The following is a 23,967-nucleotide window of genomic DNA, read 5'->3' on the forward strand; positions in this document are numbered from 1 at the left end:
ATTGAAGGAACTCGCCAGGGAGGTTGTTCCCACCATCTTGGAAAATTAAGCTCAGATCTTCTGTGGATGCAGGTTTGGCCCAATCCTTCTGTCTCTTCATGTAATCCCAGACAGACTGGATGTTGTTGAGATCAGGGCTCTATATTTTCACTTCCAGGACTTCTCCTCCAAGGGGTGGCCACACCAAATATTGATGGGCTTTAGATATTCACTTCATTTTATTCATTGACAAAAATTAACAATTAACACTTCTATCTCTGAAACCATTCTCAATTTTTCCACACCTGCCTAACATTTCTGTACAATACTGTACGTCAGGAGTATTGCCAAACATACAATACAACGCTAATGGAAGCTTCTACATATGCCACTGTATAGTATCCGTCATCCATAGGTTCCCATGTTAAAGAGAAATGTATACCATGTGTATGCCTAATTTAGATATATACTGGCCACACCATGTTGAGGATACAATCTCTTACCAATTTTCTTTATTATGTTTCAGGTAAATAGACAACTGGATTAACATGAGAAGAACGCATTGTCCTAACCAGCATTCACTCCAGTTTATACTACTTGAGTTAGTAGGCATCTGTTGTGACCATTCTACATCAACATCTACAAAAGTCTTGTCTAAGGATCGGAGCCCATTAAAATGCATTTGTGAACTCCTGGAACATTCCCCGAGAGGTTCATGTGAGTTAACGCATAATAGCGCAGTGTGTAAAGCCATCATACAAAAGAACTCAAACCCCACCACACTAGTATATTGTGTAAACCACAAAGGAGCACGTTTAGTTGTTGATCTTCTCAATGGTTTACAGCCAAAAACAGCAAGAACAAACAATTTAACCCAAGGACACTCTCGTAAAGTAAGTTAAGACCAGCAGGAAGTCCTAAAACTTCTAATTTCACCAAAGAAATGATGTCTAATGAAGGATCCCAACATCTGTAATTCATCTCGCTAAAAGGGGAAAAGTCTAAAGAAGTAGAAAACATTACAAAAAAGTGAAAGTTGCCATCTTCCCATCAATCATAATTAGTGGCAATGTAAACACAGCGTTGGCTGAATTCTAGACTTTACGCGCTAATCAGAGCCTGGCGGGACATCGTGGCCAAAAAAATATTTCCAGACCTTTTACTTATAAACAAGATCTCTTCTGTCGAAAAGCCGAGGAAAGGATTTCTGTGAACAGACATCATTTATATTGATCATGGTCCTACTTAATCAGAATAATTCCATTGAGTCCATCCCTCTCTGCTTAAACTGTACCCACCAGTCATCGCCCAACAATATTCCCAAAACAATCATCATTGGAGTCATCTTTGGAATATTCATCACGTTCGGTGTCCTTGGAAATATTTTAGTCATCCTTTCGGTGGCATGTCATCGGCATCTACAGACTGTGACCCACTATTTCATCGTCAACCTTGCGGTTGCGGACCTTCTCTTAATGTCTATGGTTCTTCCTTTCTCTGCTACTTTTGAAATCCAAGGATATTGGCTTTTTGGCCGCATCTTCTGTAATATATGGGCTGCAGTTGATGTCCTTTGTTGCACAGCTTCTATAATGAGCCTATGTGTCATATCTATAGACCGCTATATTGGAGTCAGCTACCCGCTGAGATACCCCAGTATCATGACTGAAAAACGAGGTCTTCTTGCCCTCCTTTGTATATGGGTCTTGTCCCTTGTTATCTCAATTGGACCTTTGTTTGGCTGGAAAGAACCAGCACCAGAAGATGAAACAATCTGTGAGATCACAGAAGAGCCGGGCTATGTGCTCTTCTCAGCTTTTGGATCCTTCTACCTTCCACTCTCCATCATTCTCGTCATGTATTTCAGGGTCTATGTTGTGGCTAAAAGGGAGGGAAAAGTTCTAAATAGAGGGATGAAATGTGACAAATCAGACTCTGAAGAGGTGACTTTGAGGATTCATCGGAAGAGCACTCCAGATAGTATCAACTCCAATTCCAGTACAAAGCAAAAGACTAACTTCTCAGTGCGACTCCTCAAGTTTTCTAGAGAAAAGAAAGCAGCTCAGACTTTGGGAATCGTAGTAGGATGCTTTGTCCTGTGCTGGCTACCCTTTTTCCTGGTAATGCCTATAGGTAAGATTCAATATCAGTAACATTGTGCTTGTGGAGTGTTTTTGAGTACATGGCTTACATCTTTAAAGGGAACCTTTCATGATGAACATGGTGTCTGATCTTGGAATAGCATATTATAGAGCAGGAAGAGCAGAGCAGATAGGTATATAGTTTTATGGGAATACAGTATACCTTGCATTTTGTTCATATAAATCCCTTTCTATGCTTAGAAGTCTAGTGAGCAGTCCTATTTAGCCATTGTATGACAGTGTATACTGCTTTATAACATGCCGCCTGCAGATTACACGGCATTTCCCATGTTACAGGTACCCTTTAAATGCATAAGATACAATTTACACAACAGTGAAAAATTACCATTTTTGCAACGTTGCAAACAGCTATTTAGAGACCACATTAAAGGGATTCTATCATTACAATCCCTTTTTGAACAAAGACCACGTCGAAATAACCTTTAGAAAGGCTATTCTTCTCTTACCTTTATTATTCTGATCCTCGCTGCTGTTCCAATGTAATTTCATTTTTCCTCTGTATGGAACTGAGTCTTCAGAAAGCACAGGGGGTGTATGCTGTGCTGCGTGAAGACTCTCCAGAAACACCTCCATCTTCTTCGACTGCCTCTCCACCATGCGGTGGAGAGGCGGTCGGCCGAAGAAGACGGAGACATCACTGGAGAGTTTTCAGGCAGCACAGGGGGCTTTCTGAAGACTCATTTGCCTATGGAGGAAAAACGAAATTACACCGGAACAGTGGCGAGGATCAGAATAATAAAGGTAGGAGAAGACTATTCTTTCTAAAGGCTATTCTGACGTGGTCTATGTTGAAAAAGGGATTCTAATTTTAGAATCCCTTTAAATTCAATGTGTCTATTTACATGTCCGTTTTTTGATCGTTTATAACAGCCTCAATAAAGCTGACATGCTGTTTCTTTGTCTGTTTTCACCGACACTGATGAAAACAAATTCAAAATGAACATGTATGGTTTTTAATGGCCATTAGATCTGTCAGAATCGTCACCGTCCTGTGTATAAGGCCTAAGTATATTATTCTGCTCAATTGCTCCTATGTTGTAACGTGCATGTACAGATGTAGTATGTATGTATGGACACATACTACACCTCCTTGTGCATTAGATCAGACACACAGAGGTTTGCGGCTTGTTTCATGATACAGTCCTATGAAAAAGTTTGGGCACCCCTATTAATCTTAATCATTTTTAGTTCTAAATATTTTGGTGTTTGCAACAGCCATTTCAGTTTGATATATCTAATAACTGATGGACACAGTAATATTTCAGGATTGAAATGAGGTTTATTGTACTAACAGAAAATGTGCAATATGCATTAAACCAAAATTTGACTGGTGCAAAAGTATGGGCACCTCAACAGAAAAGTGACATTAATATTTAGTAGATCCTCCTTTTGCAAAGATAACAGCCTCTAGTCACCTCCTGTAGCTTTTAATCAGTTCCTGGATCCTGGATGAAGGTATTTTGGACCATTCCTCTTTACAAAACAATTCAAGTTCAGTTAAGTTTGATGGTGGCCGACCATGGACAGCCCGCTTCAGATCATCCCACAGATGTTCAATGATATTCAGGTCTGGGGACTGGGATGGCCATTCCAGAACATTGTAATTTTTCCTCTGCATGAATTCCTGAGTCGATTTGGAGCGGTGTTTTGGATCATTGTCTTGCTGAAATATCCATCCCCGGCGTAACTTCAACTTCGTCACTGATTCTTGAACATTATTCTCAAGAATCTGCGGATGCTGAGTGGAATCCATGCGACCCTCAACTTTAACAAGATTCCCGATGCCGGCATTGGCCACACAGCCCCAAAGCATGATGGAACCTCCACCAAATTTTACAGTGGGTAGCATGTGTTTTTCTTGTAATGCTGTTTTTTTTGGACGCCATGCATAATGCCTTTTTGTATGACCAAACAACTCAATCTTTGTTTCATCAGTCCACAGGAACTTCTTCCAAAATGAAGCTGGCTTGTCCAAATGTGCTTCTGCATACCTCAGGCGACTCTGTTTGTGGCGTGCTTGCAGAAACGGCTTCTTTCTCATCACTCTCCCATACAGCTTCTATTTGTGCAAAGTGCGCTGTATAGTTGACCGATGCACAGTGACACCATCTGCAGCAAGATGATGCTGCAGCTCTTTGGAGGTGGTCTGTGGATTGTCCTTGACTGTTCTCACCATTCTTCTTCTCTGCCTTTCTGATATTTTTCTTGGCCTGCCACTTCTGGGCTTAACAAGAACTGTCCCTGTGGTCTTCCATTTCCTTACTATGTTCCTCACAGTGGAAACTGACAGGTTAAATCTCTGAGACAACTTTTTGTATCCTTCCCCTGAACAACTATGTTGAACAATCTTTGTTTTCAGATCATTTGAGAGTTGTTTTGAGTAGCCCATGATGCCACTCTTCAGAGGAGATTCAAATAGGAGATCAACTTGCAATTGGCCACCTTAAATACCTTTTCTTATGATTGAATACATCTGGCTATGAAGTTCAAAGCTCACTGAGGTTACAAAACCAATTTTGTGCTTCAGTAAGTCAGTAAAAAGTAGTTAGGGGAATTCAAATCAATAAAATGATAAGGGTGCCCATACTTTTGCACCGGTCAAATTTTGGTTTAATGCATATTGCACATTTTCTGTTAGTACAATAAACCTCATTTCAATCCTGAAATATTACTGTGTCCATCAGTTATTAGATATATCAAACTGAAATGGCTGTTGCAAACACCAAAATATTTAGAACAAAAAATGATTAAGATTAATAGGGGTGCCCAAACTTTTTCATAGGACTGTGTTATATGTCTAGTGTACTACTCTGTACAACGGCTCAGGAACTAACAAGACCAATGTAGTGAAATGATATTTGCACGGCAGCGACACTGTCGAGCGACCCCTCTGTAGTAATTTATTAGCAGGTGCATCCAAGTGTCAGTTCTACAGTCTGTGTGTAATGGAGTGTTACGTCAACACAAGCTTATAATTGATATTGGGCATTTTCATTATTTAATGAACATAAGACCTTTACAACTGCAAATTAATGGCGTGCACAAGTGTGACTCCCAGCGGACGTGCCCTAGCGGCTACGGGGGCTTACTCTTAAAGCCATACACTTCAGATAGCTGTCTTTCTTCAGCCAACAGCTGTTCTATTCGATGTTCCCATACATATGCACCCTTAGCTTGCATGTCTTCTGAATTCAGATAAAAGATTAAGCCACTACAACCCTGATGGTGACTTATCTCCCCTGAGAACAAAAGGGAGTCTCAATGCATCCAGCATAGGTTAGAGACACTTGAATCCTTTTTTTTATATGTAGATTGTGAGCCTCCTATAGGGATCACAATGTACATTGTTTCCTCTCAGGATGTCTTTGTAGAATGGGAGGAAATCTACGCAAACATGGGGAGAACAGACAAACTCCTTGCAGTTGTTGTACCTGGTGGGATTCGAACTCAGGACTCCAGTGCTAACTACTGAGCCACTGTGCTGCCCCGTAGACACCTGAATCCTTATGAGTTGGTGCCTGTGTTACCAAGATGTTATTTTTGCTGTATGCAAATAAACTCCTTGCAGCCATGAGGGTGTTGCTGCTTACCTCTTTGGACAGCCCATAGCTCCAAGGAGCTCATTTGCATTTTGACAAAAACAGCAATATCTCAGCAACAAAGGCAGCAATTCACAATGGGAACACTGTTTAATTTAGGTGACCTATCTGCAGGGTTATGGTGACAGGCTTCCTCCAACAGCATAATTCTTATATCAATATGTAAGGGGAAAGTTGGGTCCTTAGAGGGTCGGTCACCGTCTGTCCCACTGAAATCAGCTGGCTTGGGTAACACTAATCTAAAATGTATGGCCAGGTAGATAACATGTGCGAATGTATGTAACAATGCATCACCTGGTAGTGAATTTACTATGCAGCTGACTATGAGGGTGCATGCGCATGGTACAGTTGGTTTAATCGGAACTACATTGGAAAACACTCCATTTATTGTTAATGCTGTTTTTTATTTTACAGGTGTAACATGTTTCTTAGCAACATTCCTTTGATCATAAAGTATATGTACCATTGAGAACCCATGGAAGAAGAGTCTTAAGTAGAGATGAGCTGATCCGAACAGCACGCACCCATAGAAATGAATGGAAGCACCTGTGACGCTGACTTTACCGGCGGCCGGCGTCACAGGTGCTTCCATTCATTTCTATGGGTGCGTGCTGTTCGGATCGGCTGATCCGAACAGTGTTCGCTCATCTCTAGTCTTAAGGAAGATCTGTCAGCAGATCTGAAAATAATAATGACTTACATCATCTGTTACCGTCACCTTCAGTATTCTGTTCAGCCATTCCTAAGATATAAACCCTTTTAGTGTTGATTGTTTAATGTTACGAATTAGGGTACACTAACCAAGTGAGTGGTAATACTGCATGGCATATAGTACACAGAGACCCCCAATCTGGCTAGTATACCCTAATCTGCATCAACAGTAACAGGGCTTTAATCTTTGGAATGGCTGAACAGATGTGGATAAACAAAACACCAAAATTCAGGGTGCCAGCGCCTATCAGATGATGTATGTTATTGGGCTTTTCAGATCTGCTGACAGGTCCTCTTTAATTGAACCTATGATCTTCAGTATTGGGTGCAACCTTCTACCATCCAGAAGTATATGGTACTGCCTTCTACTACATGAAATTGGTCTTGAAATTCTTGAATATACCACAGCCTAGCTACAGCAATATTATGAGATTTCACAACTCCAGTCCATTGATGTCTTCTATGGGTAGTAGATCTGTTGTATATCTGTCACCGGTGTGTCAAGCATAAATCGAAAAAAAGCCAATAAAATGAACAAAATCTTTTCCTTATCACATAATCTGAGAAATAACTTCAAGATCCGTAAAAAGTCTTGGCATTATGGCTTTTAAAATGAGTCATCTGAATGAAAACAACTATAATGAGCCGAGGTGACAAGAAGATGTATTAACACCATCCAGTGCTTATTCCTGAGTGCAGAAAGTTCTGTGGATAGAAACTTTATTTTTAAGTCAGTGCAATTGTATAAAATGTTGCGAAAATTGATGAAGAGGATCTTCACCATCTCTGACATGCCTGGTATTCTCCATAATATAACAATTACAATTGTATACATCTGCATTGTGTTATTCCTGTTATTCCTGTATGGATGAATGGAGACCTGGGCATGACCAGTACTGGTCTGGTACTATCCGCTCACTCTCTAGGCATGGATGATATAGCCACAGAAGATAACAGGCTCCAGAATTGTATTTTCATGGGGAATGAAAGCATTTACTAAACCAAACATGTCAGGATAGGTGACAGGTCCACTTCTAATAAAATATAAGGTTGGCTCCCTATTTAGTAAGTAGAGAAGTCCAAGCTCAGCAGATATTTCAGTCACAGCAGTAACTATAGGGGTCGCAGTGCTCTAAGGCTGGATTCACACTTGTGTTGGAGACTTTGCTGCAGAATCCACCTACAGTGGGTACGCAAAGTATTCAGACCCCTTTAAATTTTTCACTGTTTGTTTCATTGCAGCCATTTGCTAAAACCAAAAAAGTTCATTTTATTTCTCATTAATTTATACTCAGCCCCATCTTAACAGAAAAAAAACCTGAAATGTAGATATTTTTGCAAATTCATTAAAAAAGAAAAGCTGAAATTTCCCATGGTGATAAGTATTCAGACCCTTTGGTGTGACAATCATATTTAACTCAAATTCTGTCCATTTCCTTCTGTTCCTCCATGAGATGGTTCTTCTCCTTCATTGAAGTCCAACTGTGTTTAATTAAACTGATTGGACTTGATTAGGAAAGGCACACACTTGTCTATATAAGACCTCACAGCTCACAGTGCGTGCAAGAGCAAATGAGAATCAAGAGGTCAAAGGAACTGCCCAAGGAGCTCAGAGACAGAATTGTGGCAAGGCACAGATCTGGCCAAGGTTACAAAAGAATTTCTGCAGAACTCAAGGTTCCTAAGAGCACAGTGGCCTCCATTATCCTTAAATGGAAGAAGTTTGGGATGACCAGAACTGTTCCTAAACCTGGCCGTCCAGGCAAACCGAGCAATTGTGGGAGAAGAGCCTTGGTGAGAGAGGTAAAGAAGAAGCCAAAGATCACTGTGGCTGAGCTCCAGAGATGCAGTAGGGAGGTGGGAGAAAGTGCCACAAAGTCACCTATCACTGCAGCCCTCCACCAGTCGGGGCTTTATGGCAGAGGGGCCAAATGAAGCCTCTCCTCAGTGTAAGACATATGAAAGCCTGCATAGAGTTTGGCAAAAAAGACATATGAAGGACTGCCAGACTATGAGGAATAAGATTCTCTGAACTGATGAGACGAAGATTGAACTTTTTGGCGTTAATTTTAAGAGGTATGTGTGAAGATAACCAGGCACTCCTCATCACCTGCCCAATACAATCCCAACAGTGAAACATGGTGGTGGCAGCACATGTTATGGGGGTGTTTCTCAGCTGCAGCAACAGGACAACCAGTTACAATTAAAGGAAAGATGAATGCGGCCAATTACAGAGATATCCTGGAAGAAAACCTCTTCCAGAGTGCGCTGGGCCGAAGGTTCACCTTCCAACAAGACAATGACCCTAAGCACACAGCTAAAATAACAAAGGAGTGGCTTTGGACCAACTCTATGACTATTCTTGACTGGCCCAGCCAGAGCCCTGATCTAAACCCAATTGAACATCTCTGGAGAGACCTGAAAATGGCTGTCCACCAACATTCACTATCCAACCTGATGGAACTGGAGAGGATCCCCAAATCCAGATGTGAAAAACTTGTTGCATCATTCCCAAGAAGACTCATAGTTGTACTAGCTCAAAAGGGTGCAAATACTCAATACTGAGCAAAAGGTCTGAATACTGAGCAAAAGGTCTGAATACTGATGACCATGTGATATTTCAGGTTTTCTTTTTTAATAAATTTGCAAAAATATCTACATTTCTGTTTTTATCTGTCAAGATGGGGCTGAGTGTACATTCATGAGAAATAAAATGAACTTTTTTGATTTTAGCAAATGCCTGCAATGAAACAAAGAGTGAAAAATTTAAAGGGTTCTGAATACTTTCCGTACCCACTGTAAAATCAGCAGAGAGAAAAGTCCTGCAAGGAGCTTATTAAGTAGACACAGTTTCCAACTTTCGGGGCCCAAGCTGAATCTTTGTACCAGGGCCTGTGAGCCTTTAGTTATGCTCTAAGGCTAAGGCGGTTTTTTGAGCCAAAGCCAGGAGTGGATTGAGCAGAAGGTAGAAGTATAAAAAGTTCCTATTTATTTCCCTTTCCATTTGTAGCCATTCTTGGCTTTGACTCAAAAAATGCAACAAAATCTGCAACAAAAAAAGATGCGTTTCCACAATGTGGGGCCTCAGCCTAAATCCACATGCAGCTTTTTCCTCTGTAGTTTTGATGCTGTCTTAGTTGCACAGAACCTGAACATATGAATGCACTCCTACTTCTTGTATTTGTGATCCTGGGCTACAGAAAGCATTATTACATCTTTGACCACTATTACTGTCTACAGAGCCAGAGCACGACTTCTGAAGGGGGGAGTCACTGGCTCCACACCCAGCACACTCAGTGCCCAAACCTGTAAAATAAACTAGCTGTACAGAATGCACTGACAGCAATACAAAATATACCCTACTAAACAGTATGAGAGTATACACTGTCTACCAATAAGTATTTGGACACCCATGCAAATGAAGATATCTGCGGTTGTGATGTACGTCACACCTTCTGCCATTAAATAGGAAACAGCATTGGCATTAGTGCATTGGCATTAGTCGCATTCAAGATGCCATGAAGTGCAGAGTTGTCTGATTTTGAGAAAGGGGAAATTGTGGGGTCCACAGAAATGGTCGATCCTTAAGGGACATAGCAAGCGAACTGAATTATCCAAAATCGACAGTGGTCTATGTGATTATGAAGTGGAAGGTAAACGGTGATTGTCAGAATGTGCCCCGAGTCGGCAGATCCCCGAAACTGGGAGATAGAGACCGACGAGTGCTGGCCAGAGAAACCGCACCCAACCGATGGCTCACATACACCAGGAGTTTCACCAGGCATCCGGGAGTATTGTGTCTATCAATACCATCCGTAAGGAAGCATCTGCTGGGTTCTACCAAGTATTGAATGTGAAAAAATTCTGTTTTTCTATTCTACCACAGGGGTCCACATACTTATTGGTAGACTGTGTATTAACATGTAGCAGATGAGTTGCAGAAATTTCCACTTCTGAAAATAAATCCTGTACGTCTGAATAGGGCTGTTGCTGAAGCATGTGCAGACGAATAGGACAATCGTGGAAATTTCTGCAGTAAATTTGCCATGTGGTTATATAATGTATGTCCTTTGGGTATTTTGATTATTTTATTTGGGCACTATATAGTATGGCCCAGGGCACCAACCACACTACAGCCAGCTCTGCCAGTCTCACCCCCTCCAAACACTCTTTACCCAGATATGGGAACAGTGAGACCCTAGTAAATAATATGGAGGGATGTTGTTCCCATATTCATTACTCTTTTATGAATTCCCTGTCCTATATGGCATTTTTAGTGATAGCCCCCTTGTTTTTAATCATATCTCTCTTAGTCTATAACACGTTCTTGTTCATTAAGCCCAAGTTTTGCATTAACTGTTGAGAATTTACCATCTCCATCTGTCTTGTGTGCTGCTGATGAAAGGGCCCGCGAGGCTGTGACACATGTTCACATTCTGCATTGTACTTTTATTAGTTTGGTTGCACGACTCTCCTGACAGAATTTTATTGCCATGTTCCTTCATTGTCGCGCATCTGTCTCATTCCTGATTGACTTTATGTGACTCGACATGTCTGAGTATGGTATTGGAGAATGTTTATGGATGCTGCCAGTTGTAGTTTTGCAATTGCTGGAGAGCTTAAAGGAACACAAAACCTATAAAAGAATGGTTAAGTATACAAGGAATATGGGGGTTCTCACTGTTTGGTAATCTCCAGAATTACGCACGTGACAGTCTTGTAGAAATCCTGCAGAGAACACGGGTTCATCCGCCGCTGATCTGCTCATCTTCACGGTGACGTGGAGGACGTAGCTGGAGGGACAACGCTCAATGATCCTTCTGTCCTACTGCAGACTGGGCACAGCAGGGAGCTCCGGCTCCATTCACTTGTGTTAGAGCAAGACACAGGACTGTAAGGAAGAGAAGGAGAAGACATGGCCGATCTCCTCGGACATATAGAGTATATATTGTTATATATTTCTCAGTTTTAGTTATAAAATAAAATAGAAATAATTTCCTCACTTCTAGTTCCGGTCTCCAGGCACCTCTGGTTTTTGGGCTTTGTTGTAACTTCAACTTCTCCACCAACTATAGTTAAATAGGATGACCAGATTTAGCAAAAAAAAAAAAGCCTGCTCTCGTTCTTTCTTCTAGTCTATGGGTTGCATGTGATATTTCAGTGCTGACCCCTATCTGCTCCTGACATAATCATCTCCAAGATTTCTCCTGCACATCCCCCATACTCTGGAACTCAGTATCCAAACACCTCAGACAGCCTCTGTGATCGAAACCTTCAAACGCAACATGAAAGCCTCCAACCTGCAGTAACCCCGCTGCCACTACACTATCATCATTGCCAACCATCTCTATTGACCATCCCTTGTATATTCAGTTTAAGCCCTTGCAGGACGTGTTCTTCTTACTGTACTATGTCAGTCATCTAGCTAGCTTTGTGATTTATGTATATAAACCCCTTTACCAACTATATAGCAATATGGAATTAATGGTGCAGTAAAGTGGATGGGTCTAAACTGTAATACTACACATCACCTGTGAATATTTGTTGGATTGTTTTTGTAATCCTGGACAACCTCTTTAGGCGAAGGCTTCATGGGACGACCCGCAGCTATAAGTTGCTGCGAGAAAAAACGCATCAGGAACGCATCGCGGTTCTTCCCACAGCACTTTAAACAGAAAGTTTGCAGAGTTTGGGGGTTTTTTTAACACTATTCAGGATTGAGATCCAATTGATGATCTCAATTCCCAACAGCATTTTTTTATGTAGATTGTGATCCCCATATAGGGCTCACAATGACCATTTTTCCCTATCAGTGCGTCTTTGGTGTATGGGAGGAAATCTGCACAAGCAGCGGGAGAACATACAAACTCTTCACAGATGTTGTTCCTGGCAGGATTCAAACCCAGGACTCCAGCACTGCAAGGCTGCAGTGTTAATGACTGAGCCACCATGTTGCCCTGCAGAGTGTTTCTCTTTGGACTTTTTGTTACAATTATATCTACAGGGAAGCCACCAGCGTTTCCATAGATATAAATGACATGCTGCGATTTCCAAAACCACGCTGGTTTTGACCGCAAAGTGGGCATGGGATTCTTCTGATATGGTCACTGAACAGGGCAGGCTATGAGATCGGCAGACATCAAGACATCCCTCTTTTCTATACAAGTCGGTAAGAGTCTTACTTAAAGGTTCTCTTACATTAGAGCTATGGTCACACTACCGTTATTACAGCCTACTACGACGGATACTTGTCCTCCTGATGGTGAAATACAGATATACACCTGGCAGAGGAGGTTGTAACTGCACCTGCCATCTTGTGATGGATGAGAGCAACGGACCTTAAATAATGGTAGTGTGAATCCACCCTTCTATAGAACAGGAGACGTCTGACTGTTGTGTGAATCATCAAGTCAGTCTACTGATCCCATCACCTGCCAGGAGGTCTGCTGGGTGGTCATAAGATAAGTGTGCTGAGTGAGTGAGTTCACCGTTCTCCATACATCTCCATGCCTAGTACTGATGGGCTAAATAAAGAGATATTTCACCAAAGTGTAGTTTAAGTCCCTGTTGCTATTCTTGCACTACAGAATTGCTCACAAGGCAGTCTTGTCTTATTCAGGATAACCATTAAAGTAAAACTGCAATGACAGACTGGTATGTGTTCTTAAAATTTCCAGAAGTACTGCAGTAAATTGGCAGATTATGATTTAGACTTCGACTTTATGCCATTGCAACAATATGTTGGAAGGAGCCTGGAGGCAGAAATAGTAAAGACTGCATTTGTCTTGTTGACTTGTAGACTTCACCAATTACTCCAGCTAAACCCCTGGGCTGGTGCAGAGCTGAGTGGGCCGGTGATCTACCTAATGATAGTGGTAGTCTTTTTCCGGGGCATGTAATAATAGTCTTCAGCCCTCCTGAGCCAGATGGAGGTTGGAATGCCCATGATGTTGTTGCAGGAATTCTGACTTAGGAGACCTGTAGTTGCATCCAATGCAATAAAACAACCATCAGATCCCAGAATACAGAGGTCCACTGTGGGTATGGGTTGAGTTTGGTGTTTGGTAGTTCTAGCAGCCTGTGCTTTGGTCTCGGTCTCCCTCTCTCTAGGTGCTATATGTCCAAAATGTCCTGTCCATCCTGTGTCTCGACCGAGTGATCCTTGTTATACTTGTCCTTAGACTTCACAAGAAGGCACTTGCCTGACTCCAGAACTTCTCCTTTTGGCTGAAGGCAGCTCAGTTTTAACTGTTTCAGGGTTGCAGTGGTTCTCAGTAACAGCTCAGCTCACGCACAACATTGCTTTATGTAAACTTGTAGAAGACTCTAGGTTTCTTACAGCTTTCTAGAACTTGCTGGATGGAAGCTATCAATAGCTCAGTTTCTCCCCATTGACAGCGGACCGGCCAATTCAAGGGGGCAAGTTACATGCAAAACTATATACATACTGCACACAAATATGGAAAATATAAAATAAAGAGTGCACCGTCAATTTAACCTGATAACAAATATTTATGATTGATGTCCAGTGACATCACTATAGACAGGGCTTCCATCCAATAAAACAATCTAATATAGTAAACACAGTGGTGAACATACCAGACCCCTGGTGCACAGAGGCCCGAGAGGTTAGGGGACCCACTGTCACCCTAAAGAAGATCTCTATTAGATTGCATATAAATGCTTTTTTTTTGGCTACAAATTTCAATACCAATTATTAGAGAGACCATAAAGGTTGTACTCTATGGAATAACAAGGGATATATGCTATTCCCGCACAGGTTCCATCTACTGTCTGTACTGCCCCCCTCATTATAAGAGGGACATTTATTAATATAATTATAACGGTTTTCTGATATAGCATTAGAAAGACTTTCGTCATAAGTCACGAGTAGACTTTCAAGTCTCATCTATGTTTCAATGTAGAAAAGTGGTAGTGAAATACACCAGATACAATCTGCCATATTTCAGTAACCGCACCATATCCCTGAGTTGACATTGCAGTGTAATTACATACCAACATATCACTCGGCATCGGACCAACATCAGTAACTGTGCCCCAGTGTGTTCCAGTATCTTAGAAATGCATAAACCAAACACTTCTGTATAGAACCACAGAGACTTAATTTAGGTTTGAGTTTGGCCGCATTTCCAGACTCAGCATTGAGTTGAGGCTGTGTTTTGTGCCACTTCTACCCCCATCCAGCATTGACATACTGAATTACAGAAGGAGTTTGTTCATGTGCAGTTCAGGAGCTGCTATAGACAGACGTCTCTTGAGTACTTGTTATTAATAGTGAAGTCACGAAAGGTCTGATACGACTATGATACATCTTCCTCCACATGAAAGACTCCAGGGAAGATTGCAAAAGATAAAAGGTGTAACATTGCCTTTAAATGCTTAGCAGGTCCACGTTTCCTTTTGGGAACATGACTACCTTGAAAATGTTCACATCAATGTCCTGTATTTCTATATAGATCCCTGCTGTAGTGGTAACCGTGCCAGCTGGAAGCGGCCACCTTTATACCAGCTCATTTAAAATGTATCTACAACTTTTTGCAGAATGCCTTTTATGACTGTAGTTTATCCGAATTTTTTATACAGTTTTGTCAGGTTTTCACTAACAACTTCATTGCACATTAAGGCTTTGTTCAGACATATCCAGATGTTACATGAAATTTAAATGAAAAGGATTTTAGAAAAGTTATGCAAATCTATGGCACACAAAACTGTATATATTTCTTTTTTAGCAAAAACCACATCTAATTGTGAGCATTGTCAGAGCTCAACTTCAGAAGGGACAATAACTAGCTTCTACAATGTCCTCCAAGTAACCCTGCACCCTGCATAAATAATGGGATCCATGTGACCGACTTCATCATGAGACATGAAGCCTCTCACCAAATACCCTACACACAAATACAGCAGCAGCAGAGAATTTAGGACATTGTCCATTAAAAGACTGGAGGGTCTCCTTGTCTACACAATAAAAGGGGCTGTCCATCAAAAAGCATTTATGGCATATCCACAGGTTAGACCATCAATGTCGGATAGATGTAGATTCCACCTCTGGTTCTGGACTTCCTATAAACAGGTCATCAGTCCACACAGGTTTGCTGGTTATTGTGACTCTGTCTTGTGACTTTGTTGCTTGCTAGCTGTTCTCTTCCTATTGTATTACTGACTTCTGACCTTTGGTTTCCCCTGTGACTACTCTTTTGGATTACTATTTGGTACTTCTTGTCTCTCTGGCTTTGACCCTTGACTTGCTGACTCCTCTTCTGTGTTATTTGTCTTATCTTGTTCTCTATACACGTATTCCAAGAAGGGATCGCCGCCCAGTTGCACCTGTCATTGCGACAGTTATGGCAATTAGATAGGGACAGGGGCTGGGTCGAGTTTTAGGGCTCAATGTCTTTGTCTTTCTCTTTTTCCATTGTTCCAGCAGCAGCACTAGGGAATTACACAACTAGCAATTCCCTTACAATTTCACTGTCAGCATGGTCACAATGAGGTAGAGCCAGTGGACAGACCCTGGAGGTTCATTTTAGACATAGGCTTGTGTCCCCCTGAGGTGGGACCTGTATCTAAGAGTATCCTTAAGATATGCCAGAATGTGTTTTATGGGAAAACACTTTTAATGGTGCAGCCACCAAAGGGAAATGTACTTTTTTATACCAGCTGTTTACATGAATGGCCGTGCATGTAATATATGGAGGGGTCAATTCTTCCAGAGCAAGACCTGCTTTTTGTTATTGGCTCTCTGTTTTCGATCAAAGAGGGATATCTCAAACCATGAACCCTCACTCTTTGATGTCCATGTGTCCCAATAGGACATATGGAAATTATTTATCATGATACAAAATACAAATTGGAAGAGTTTCATTGTGGAATGAGGCAAGGAATCTGAGACAAAGATGAGATGATAAATAGAGATAAACCAATTGGGTCTGGTTCGCCAAGTTACCAGATTTCCTAATCTGCAAATTCACTACAGAAGGATTTATTGGTTTATCATTTTCCTTAGCGATACGTTCTCTGCAACTATTGTCTTATTGGTATACTGTACTTAAAATAATTCAGCAAGCTTACAAGTATTGCATTATTTTGTGTATGCAGTCTCCATATTTATAGTCAGATTGTACAATGATATTATATCTTTCCAACCTACCAGATGTATAATAGTAAGGTGTAGGGGAGAGGCGGAAGACAGTTTGACTATTGGACCTGACTACACAGGGCTTATGTGTAGTCTGTATCTATAGAGACACATAGATGTGTATAGAGCTGAATCCCATACTTGGTAAACCACTGATACTAATGGCCGACAAACCACAAGACGATTTGGGAATCATCAGACTTTGGACAAAAATAATTCTTATCTCTGATGTAAGTCCTTAATACAGGAAGATAATGAGATTAGTAGAGACAATGTCACAGGCAGAGTAGAAGTTGTGTACTTGTTGGCAGATTTGGCCACATATTTTTTCATATTCCCTATGTGAATAGCAGCTATACTAGTGACAATGTTAATTCCTGGTGCTGAACTATATTATGCAGGAAGCATACATAAGAAAAGTGAAAGGATTTGTCTCTAGCTACTAAGGTAACTTGATTTCTATGGTAATTCTTCCCAGCTCTCTATTCATGAAGCTTCTATCTTTAGCTGCTCCCCTATGGGTTTCTCCAACCACTTGGCTATCAAGTCATGTACAGGACTTGTATTCAGCTCCTCCGGCCAAGTAACCAGTTCACTTTAGATGTCTAAGAACACAAGCCAAGAGCCTCTGGACATGTTCAGATGGCATTTCCCAGAGTTTCTGTTAATATAGGTGTCTTTATTTTAATGTATTGGTGGGAGGAGTTGATATTGATGACCTACCCCTAAGATAGGTCATCATTGTCAGCTTGTGGTCTGACACCCCGCACCAATCAGCTGTTTTCAGAAGCCTCTGTGTAAGATCTATATACTGTATAGAGCCAGAAGGAGAAGACTCACTACACTGTGTAGTGGCCATGCTGGAGTACTGCAACTCATCTCCCATTTACTTCAATGGAAGCACAGCTGTAGTGCCGTGACATGACCACTATGCAGTGTACTGAGCCTTAGTCATGTACTGTAAACTGTGGTAAACATGGCTGTCATTATTATGAGGACAGAACTCTGCAAAGTTTCCTATAGATGCAGTTCTAGCAATATTTTGCAACAAATGGACAGCACTGATGTGACTCTCAAGTCCCTCTATATCAGATCTGGTGTCTTAGATAGAGTGCCAGCTCTAGGTTGATCTATCCTATATGTCTCTTCATTTATGCTTCTGTGTTCAGAACTCACTGTGCACAGCGGCATAAATTTTTTTTGCTGTTGAACAGCAGAAGATACACACATGCAGGTTTGTGCTGGCCCGATAGTCTGACATAGCGACAAAAGATACCTACATATATACATGCCCCCCCCCCCCCCGACCTCCGCATTCCTCGACCATTCCAAGACCTCGACTGCCCCCCTCCTCCGCATTCCTGCGCGCTCTATTATGCCCCATAGTCGCCCCTGCAAACAGTATTATACTCCATAGTGGCCCCTGCACACAGTATTATGTCCCATAGTGGCCCCTGCACACAGTATTATGCCCCATAGTGGCCCCTGCACACAGTATTATGTCCCTTAGAGGCCCCTGCACACCGTATTATGCCCCATAGTGGCCCCTGCACACAGTATTATGTCCCATAGTGGCCCCTGCACACAGTATTATGTCTCTCAGTGGCCCCTACACACAGTATTATCCCCCATAGTGGCCCCTGCACACAGTATTATGTCCCTTAGTGGCCCCTACACACAGTATTATGTCTCTCAGTGGCCCCTACACACAGTATTATCCCCCATAGTGGCCCCTGCACACAGTATTATGTCCCTTAGTGTCCCCTACACACAGTATTATGTCTCTCAGTGGCCCCTACACACAGTATTATGTCTCTCAGTGGCCTCTGCACACAGTATTATGTCCCATAGTGGCCCCTGCACACAGTATTATGTCCCTCAGTGGCCCCTACACACACTATTATGCCCCACTGTGGACACCCATAAACAATTATTATACTCTGGGGTCTTTTCGCACCCAAGAGTATAATAATCGAAGACCCAGGGGGGATAAAAAATAAAAAAAACACTGTTACTCACCTAACTCTCGGCTCCGCTGCAGTCCTCCGCTGTCAGCCTCTGCTGTCAGCCTCCGCTGTAGTCCATCTTCTATGACGTCAGACGACACATTACCCGGGATGCAGGCTGAGGTCATGTGACGTCAGAGACGTCAGACGACTAGGCCTGAAGCCTGCCCGGATCGTGGAGAGGTAAGTAACAGTGTTTTTTATGTTTCTTACCTATCCCTGGTCTCCGATCATTATACTCAGGGGTCTGAAAAGACCCCTGAGTATAATGATAGTGTTTGTGGGGCCCGCGGCGTCTCTTACCGATCCCGGCCCTGGCAGGATCAGTAAGTAAATAGGGCCTATTAAAAAAACAAAAACGCAGCAGTAGCGGCTGTTGCCAGGCCCCCTAATGTCCCGGGCCCTGTGGCAGCTGCGTCTGCTGCTACAGCGGTAGTTATGCCACTGGCTACAGACGTAGCCAGGGCAGGTAAACTTTTCCACTTTAGTACTTCAAGTAACTTAGTAGGTCTTGCCAATAATCCACAGAGGATCCACCTACTGGAATCTTTAGAGATTATCCGTCATCTATAAGTATTCAGTTTCCCTGCAGTGCCAGCACTGGAGAAGCTAAACATTACAACAACTTCTATGGAATACAATTAAAAAGATTTACACTGGGCTGAATTCTTGAAGTCAGTTTTGCTGGAAATTATTGTAAATTGTGCCAAATTTATCAAACATTGCATAATGTTTTATATATTTGGCTTAAGTCTAACACTTCTGTCCTGAAATGTTCCTCCACTTTCCAATGCTGGAATGAGAATGTGAACATTTTTGTGCCTTTTTCTTAATGGCAGAGTATCAAATTGTGTTGGAACACACACTAAAGAATGGAAGTGTTAACACCCAGTTGTCAATTCATTTATAAATTTCCAGAAGGAATAAGGGTTAGTTCACATCTGCGTTGTTATTCTGTCTGGGGGAGTCCCACATGGGGACCCCCCTGAACGGAATACCAAACTCAGTTGCAGGCGTTGTGCAGTAAAAGCACACGGATCCCCATAGACTATAATGGGGTCCGTGTGCTTGCCGCGCGCTGCCCGCACGAATCCTACATGAATCACAATCATAGATTGTGAAGTACTTTCCTGTCCGCATGTTCGGTGCGGAGATCTGGCGGCAAGCACACGGACCCCATTACTGCACAGCGCCTCCCCCGGACGGAACACCAACACAGATGTGAACGAGGGGTAACAGAGGGCACAATGTAGAATTTTAAGGAAAGATATCCTCAAATTATTTAATGGGAGTACAAGCATTTAATAAACATGTCAGAATGCTCCATTTCATCATTCTGTTTATTAAAGAATTCCAAAATTCATTTTCCCCATAATTTTAATAATTGTACATATACAGGACTGTTTTAGTGCTTCCTGGGGTCACTCTTAAAAACACGCTGATACTTCCACTATATAAAAATAGAACAGGACTTCTTAGGGTATCGCATAGTTAAACATGCTCAAGGGTCTCGTATTTTAGGAGAACCAGCTAAGCTCCTCTGTCTGTGTTTGGAAAAGGAAGCTGTCATATGAAATGGGGGATTGGTGTGCTAGCCATTTTCCATAAACTCAGCCTGTCTGGGTGTTTGTTGTACTGGCTTTCATAGGGCAAAGGGTGGTAAAAGTCATTTTAGTGAAAGCAGATCTGAAGTGTTTGCAGTCGTCTCCACCAGATAGGCCTTACCACGTGTAAACTGTTTACATTCACTCAATGGAGGTGACAGGCCCATGAGACGGAGCTGGTTAGACAGGCAGCGATCAATATAAACCGGATTTAGGTATGTTATGGTATATAATACTCTACATTTATAGAAAGGTTACATTGTCAACCTGCTACATTTGGGATCCATTTACCTAATTGGAAATATTTTTTTTTCCATTTTGAGATTTATAATAAGAATTTACTATGAATTTTAATTCTGTCCATTGATTTGCTTATAGTTTTAATTATGGTGAATTTTCCATTAATGTTTCATACAAGTGTATCTATGTAGAAAGTGGAATTCTGGTTTTTGTAATTTTGGTGGATGCTAATTTTCTTAGTTATTATTTTTTTCTCAATATAAGGCTATGTTCACATCTGCATCTGATGTCCTATTAGGAACCTCTGTTGCAAATTCCATAAGAAATTACAGACCAAATAGTTCTCCTTGCAGAACCTTTCACATTTGTCAAACTGATATAAACCATGACCGATACCCAATACCCCCATTACAGTCAAATCAAGATCCATTTCTGCCCATCATACAGCAGATCCATCACTGCCAGGATTTAGTTTTTTCCGTTTCCATAGCAGAACAGAAAAACTGAAATCCCGATGAGGATGTGATCAAAGTTAAACTACAAAAATATCTGGAAAAAAATGTACAAAAAGTTTAAAATCATCTGTGGTTGCCTTTCAGTATGCAAAAATTCCTCCTGTCTGAAACATGCCTTAGGACTATGAAATGTCATGTAACGCAAAGCCATATGCCAATACACCATATTTATTAGAACGTTTCCAACCTCATTCTGTTATGTCTGTATCATCTTGTGTTTGTAGAGGTGGAATTGATAGATCTTTACTCCACCCTCCTCCATCAAATGAGTTAAAAGACACCTTCTTCAATATGTTCCTAATTTCTTTCTCATCTCCCCTACTTTCTTTTCTGGAGATTTGGTGTAGTATCCATGGCTGTGTTCCAGTAATTGTTGAGAACTGTTTGAGGAGGGGCGAGGTACATGTCTTCATAGCATTGGTTGTTTTAAGGGATCAAGCGTTTCACCTTACAGCTGTTGCCTCCTACTTATTTGGCTGAACCCAAGTGCCTGCTAACAATATGTCCATTTAGAAAGTCCTGGACCGAGGAAGTAACAACAATAGACATTAAAGAGATCAGTGGAGCTAAAGGTCAAAGCTTAGAAAAGTGAAGTTTATATAAGAGGCCATCATGGGGGCAGACATGTTTGGATTTTCTTTCATGTAGAACACTACATGTTTCATCCAACTGTAGAGCAAATGTGGATGGAATAAAATAGATCTTACAAGAACAGAAAAATCATAGAAAAATATGCCCTTCATCTTTCCCTTTCCTTTGGTAATATTTTGCCTCAAGTTACTGTACAATTAAAGCCAAGGAATATATAAAGAAATCTCTATGTCTCAGGAGATCAGCCAAGTCCCCCCTCTTTCTCTCTTTTACTGTCCTGTGTCTGGTTGTAAGAGAGTTCTCTGCAGTAGGAGCCTCTCCCCCATTTGCAGTGAAACAAAGTCATTTATAAGCCATACACCTTTGACTATATTCTACCCCTTAATCACTACCCAACTGAAATGGGTTTCTGCAATCTTATTATCCGACCAATCCAACTAAAAATAAAAAGTAAAATAATTGAAAAATAATATAGTAAAATATTTGAAGCAAGGTTGCCAACATATGATAAGTATGTCTGACTGGTCATTGATGGCTATAATACAAAACGACAGCCCTTTCTTTAATGGTGAAGATCACTTCTTAACCCATTGTTGGTTGTGATCAATGCTAGGCGCAGGGCAGGGAAACAAATTTTTCACGAGCAGAGTCCATATCTGGGTCCATAAGAATAAGAATAAAAATAAATACTCAGACATTTGCTAGATTTTGGTTTACCAGGTTCTTTACGTGAGCTGGTTGCAATTGTAAAGTTTTATAATGAGTTCACACTGAAGTGACAACGGTCGCAGTTGAAGACCCTTGATGATGCCATCAGAATCTCAACGCCTGAAGAGAATTCAGCTGCAGCCTTGTTTTCACGCTAAACACGAAACAAACTCTGTGAGTCTTAGCTACCACCATATATTGCACCACTAGCAACCAGGACAGGTTCCAAAGCTCACAACTGGACTCAGCCCCAGCTTCTGCTAAACTGGTTCGAAACTGGCTTCCGACTTCCTAAAGAAGCAGAGATACTACTATGTATAGTAAGAATTCCTGCCACAGTATTGAAGCAACCTGATGCTGCAGTGTACATAGACCATACCTTGGGAAGTGCACACAAAATCCACAGCACAGCCTATAGGTGCAACAGAGTTCTGTGTATGAGGCAGTCACTGCACCATCACCTTTCCAGAACATGCTAGAATAAGAAATGGTGCAAAATGCTATTTAAAGTGACTGCAATACAATAATACAGTATTACATTTTATATATATATATATATATATATATATATATATATATATATATATGAGTCATTAGCAATAGCTAACCTACAATATACACAATGCAGTACTTTATTATTACAGCACAGAGAATAAGTGCATGCAATACAATGTGCAAGCTTGTCTATGGTGGGGACTCCTATAAGTCCTTCACTTACAGTAAGGCACAATTGTGGAAGGGGGGTAGCCTTCACCACCTTATACCCACAAGCATAAAAGCAGTACAATAAGAAGCACTCCAGTAAATAATGAAAAAAGTGCCTCCCTTTAAAAATTAGTTTATATATAGTTTAATTTGATTAAATAACTTACTGATATATTTTATTGTTGAGTTATATGCTCCCCTGTGGAGCACTGACCTCATCTCTACTCCCCCGATGCACACAGAGTTTCCTGTATAAACAGGAGATCAAGCTCACAATGTATGTCTAATGGAGTCAGATAAAGGCTCTAATTGATGTTCATTCTGAGTTGAACTTCCTGTTCATCAGAGGAGCAGAGAGGAAGTCAGTGCTTGCGAGGGAAGCACATAACTTCACAATAAAGATATCAGTAAGTTATCCAATAAATTACACTACACAAAGACTCATTTTCAAAATGGGGGCAAAAAAATACTAGATTGCTTCTTTAAGATATAATTTAATTAAAAATGGCACCTAAAGAAAGTGCAAAAACTCATACCGCTGTGCAAATCTAAAAACAAAAAAGGCATGTCTAATGAATTATAAAGGGAAAAATCAAAAAATTCTTTGGATCCTCTAGGATTTTAAAAAAATGTCTACTATAAAAGAAGATACATTGGGTCACTAATTGCATGTTTCTGATATAATCTGCTTGGCACCTGTTCTCACATAGCGATAAGCAATGCTTACAATAGTCATTGACTAGTATCAGGACCATCTACTAAATAAAAGGCCAGTCACTAGGAGCTTTAAAAAATCCATAAACTTGTATTTTTATTGAGATTTTTGTTGTCCAATGTTATCGCTTCCTAAAAGTAGATTGAACACTTTTCAGAGTCTTTATTCTGACATTTACAATAACCTTCCTTATCTACACCTCCAAGTATCCAACAAGTGCAGATATCAGAAGCCTTTCAATGCGCAGCTCAAGGAGCGGGGGAGTGCTGGAAG

At 41.2% G+C, this 23,967-nt stretch overlaps 1 protein-coding gene across 1 annotated transcript in view; it reads left to right on the forward strand.

Moving 5' to 3' along the window:
* ADRA1A (adrenoceptor alpha 1A) overlaps positions 1–23,967 on the forward strand; it is a 99,770-nt gene that overhangs the window by 65,189 nt on the left and 10,614 nt on the right. Inside the window, exon 2 of the mRNA XM_075273165.1 lies at positions 506–2,112. Coding sequence (XP_075129266.1) covers positions 1,215–2,112 — 898 coding nt within the window. The 5' untranslated portion in view covers positions 506–1,214. The remainder of the gene's footprint in view (positions 1–505; positions 2,113–23,967) is intronic.

This window comes from Leptodactylus fuscus, chromosome 5 (genome assembly GCF_031893055.1).
Source record: "Leptodactylus fuscus isolate aLepFus1 chromosome 5, aLepFus1.hap2, whole genome shotgun sequence".
Lineage (NCBI taxonomy): Eukaryota > Metazoa > Chordata > Amphibia > Anura > Leptodactylidae > Leptodactylus > Leptodactylus fuscus.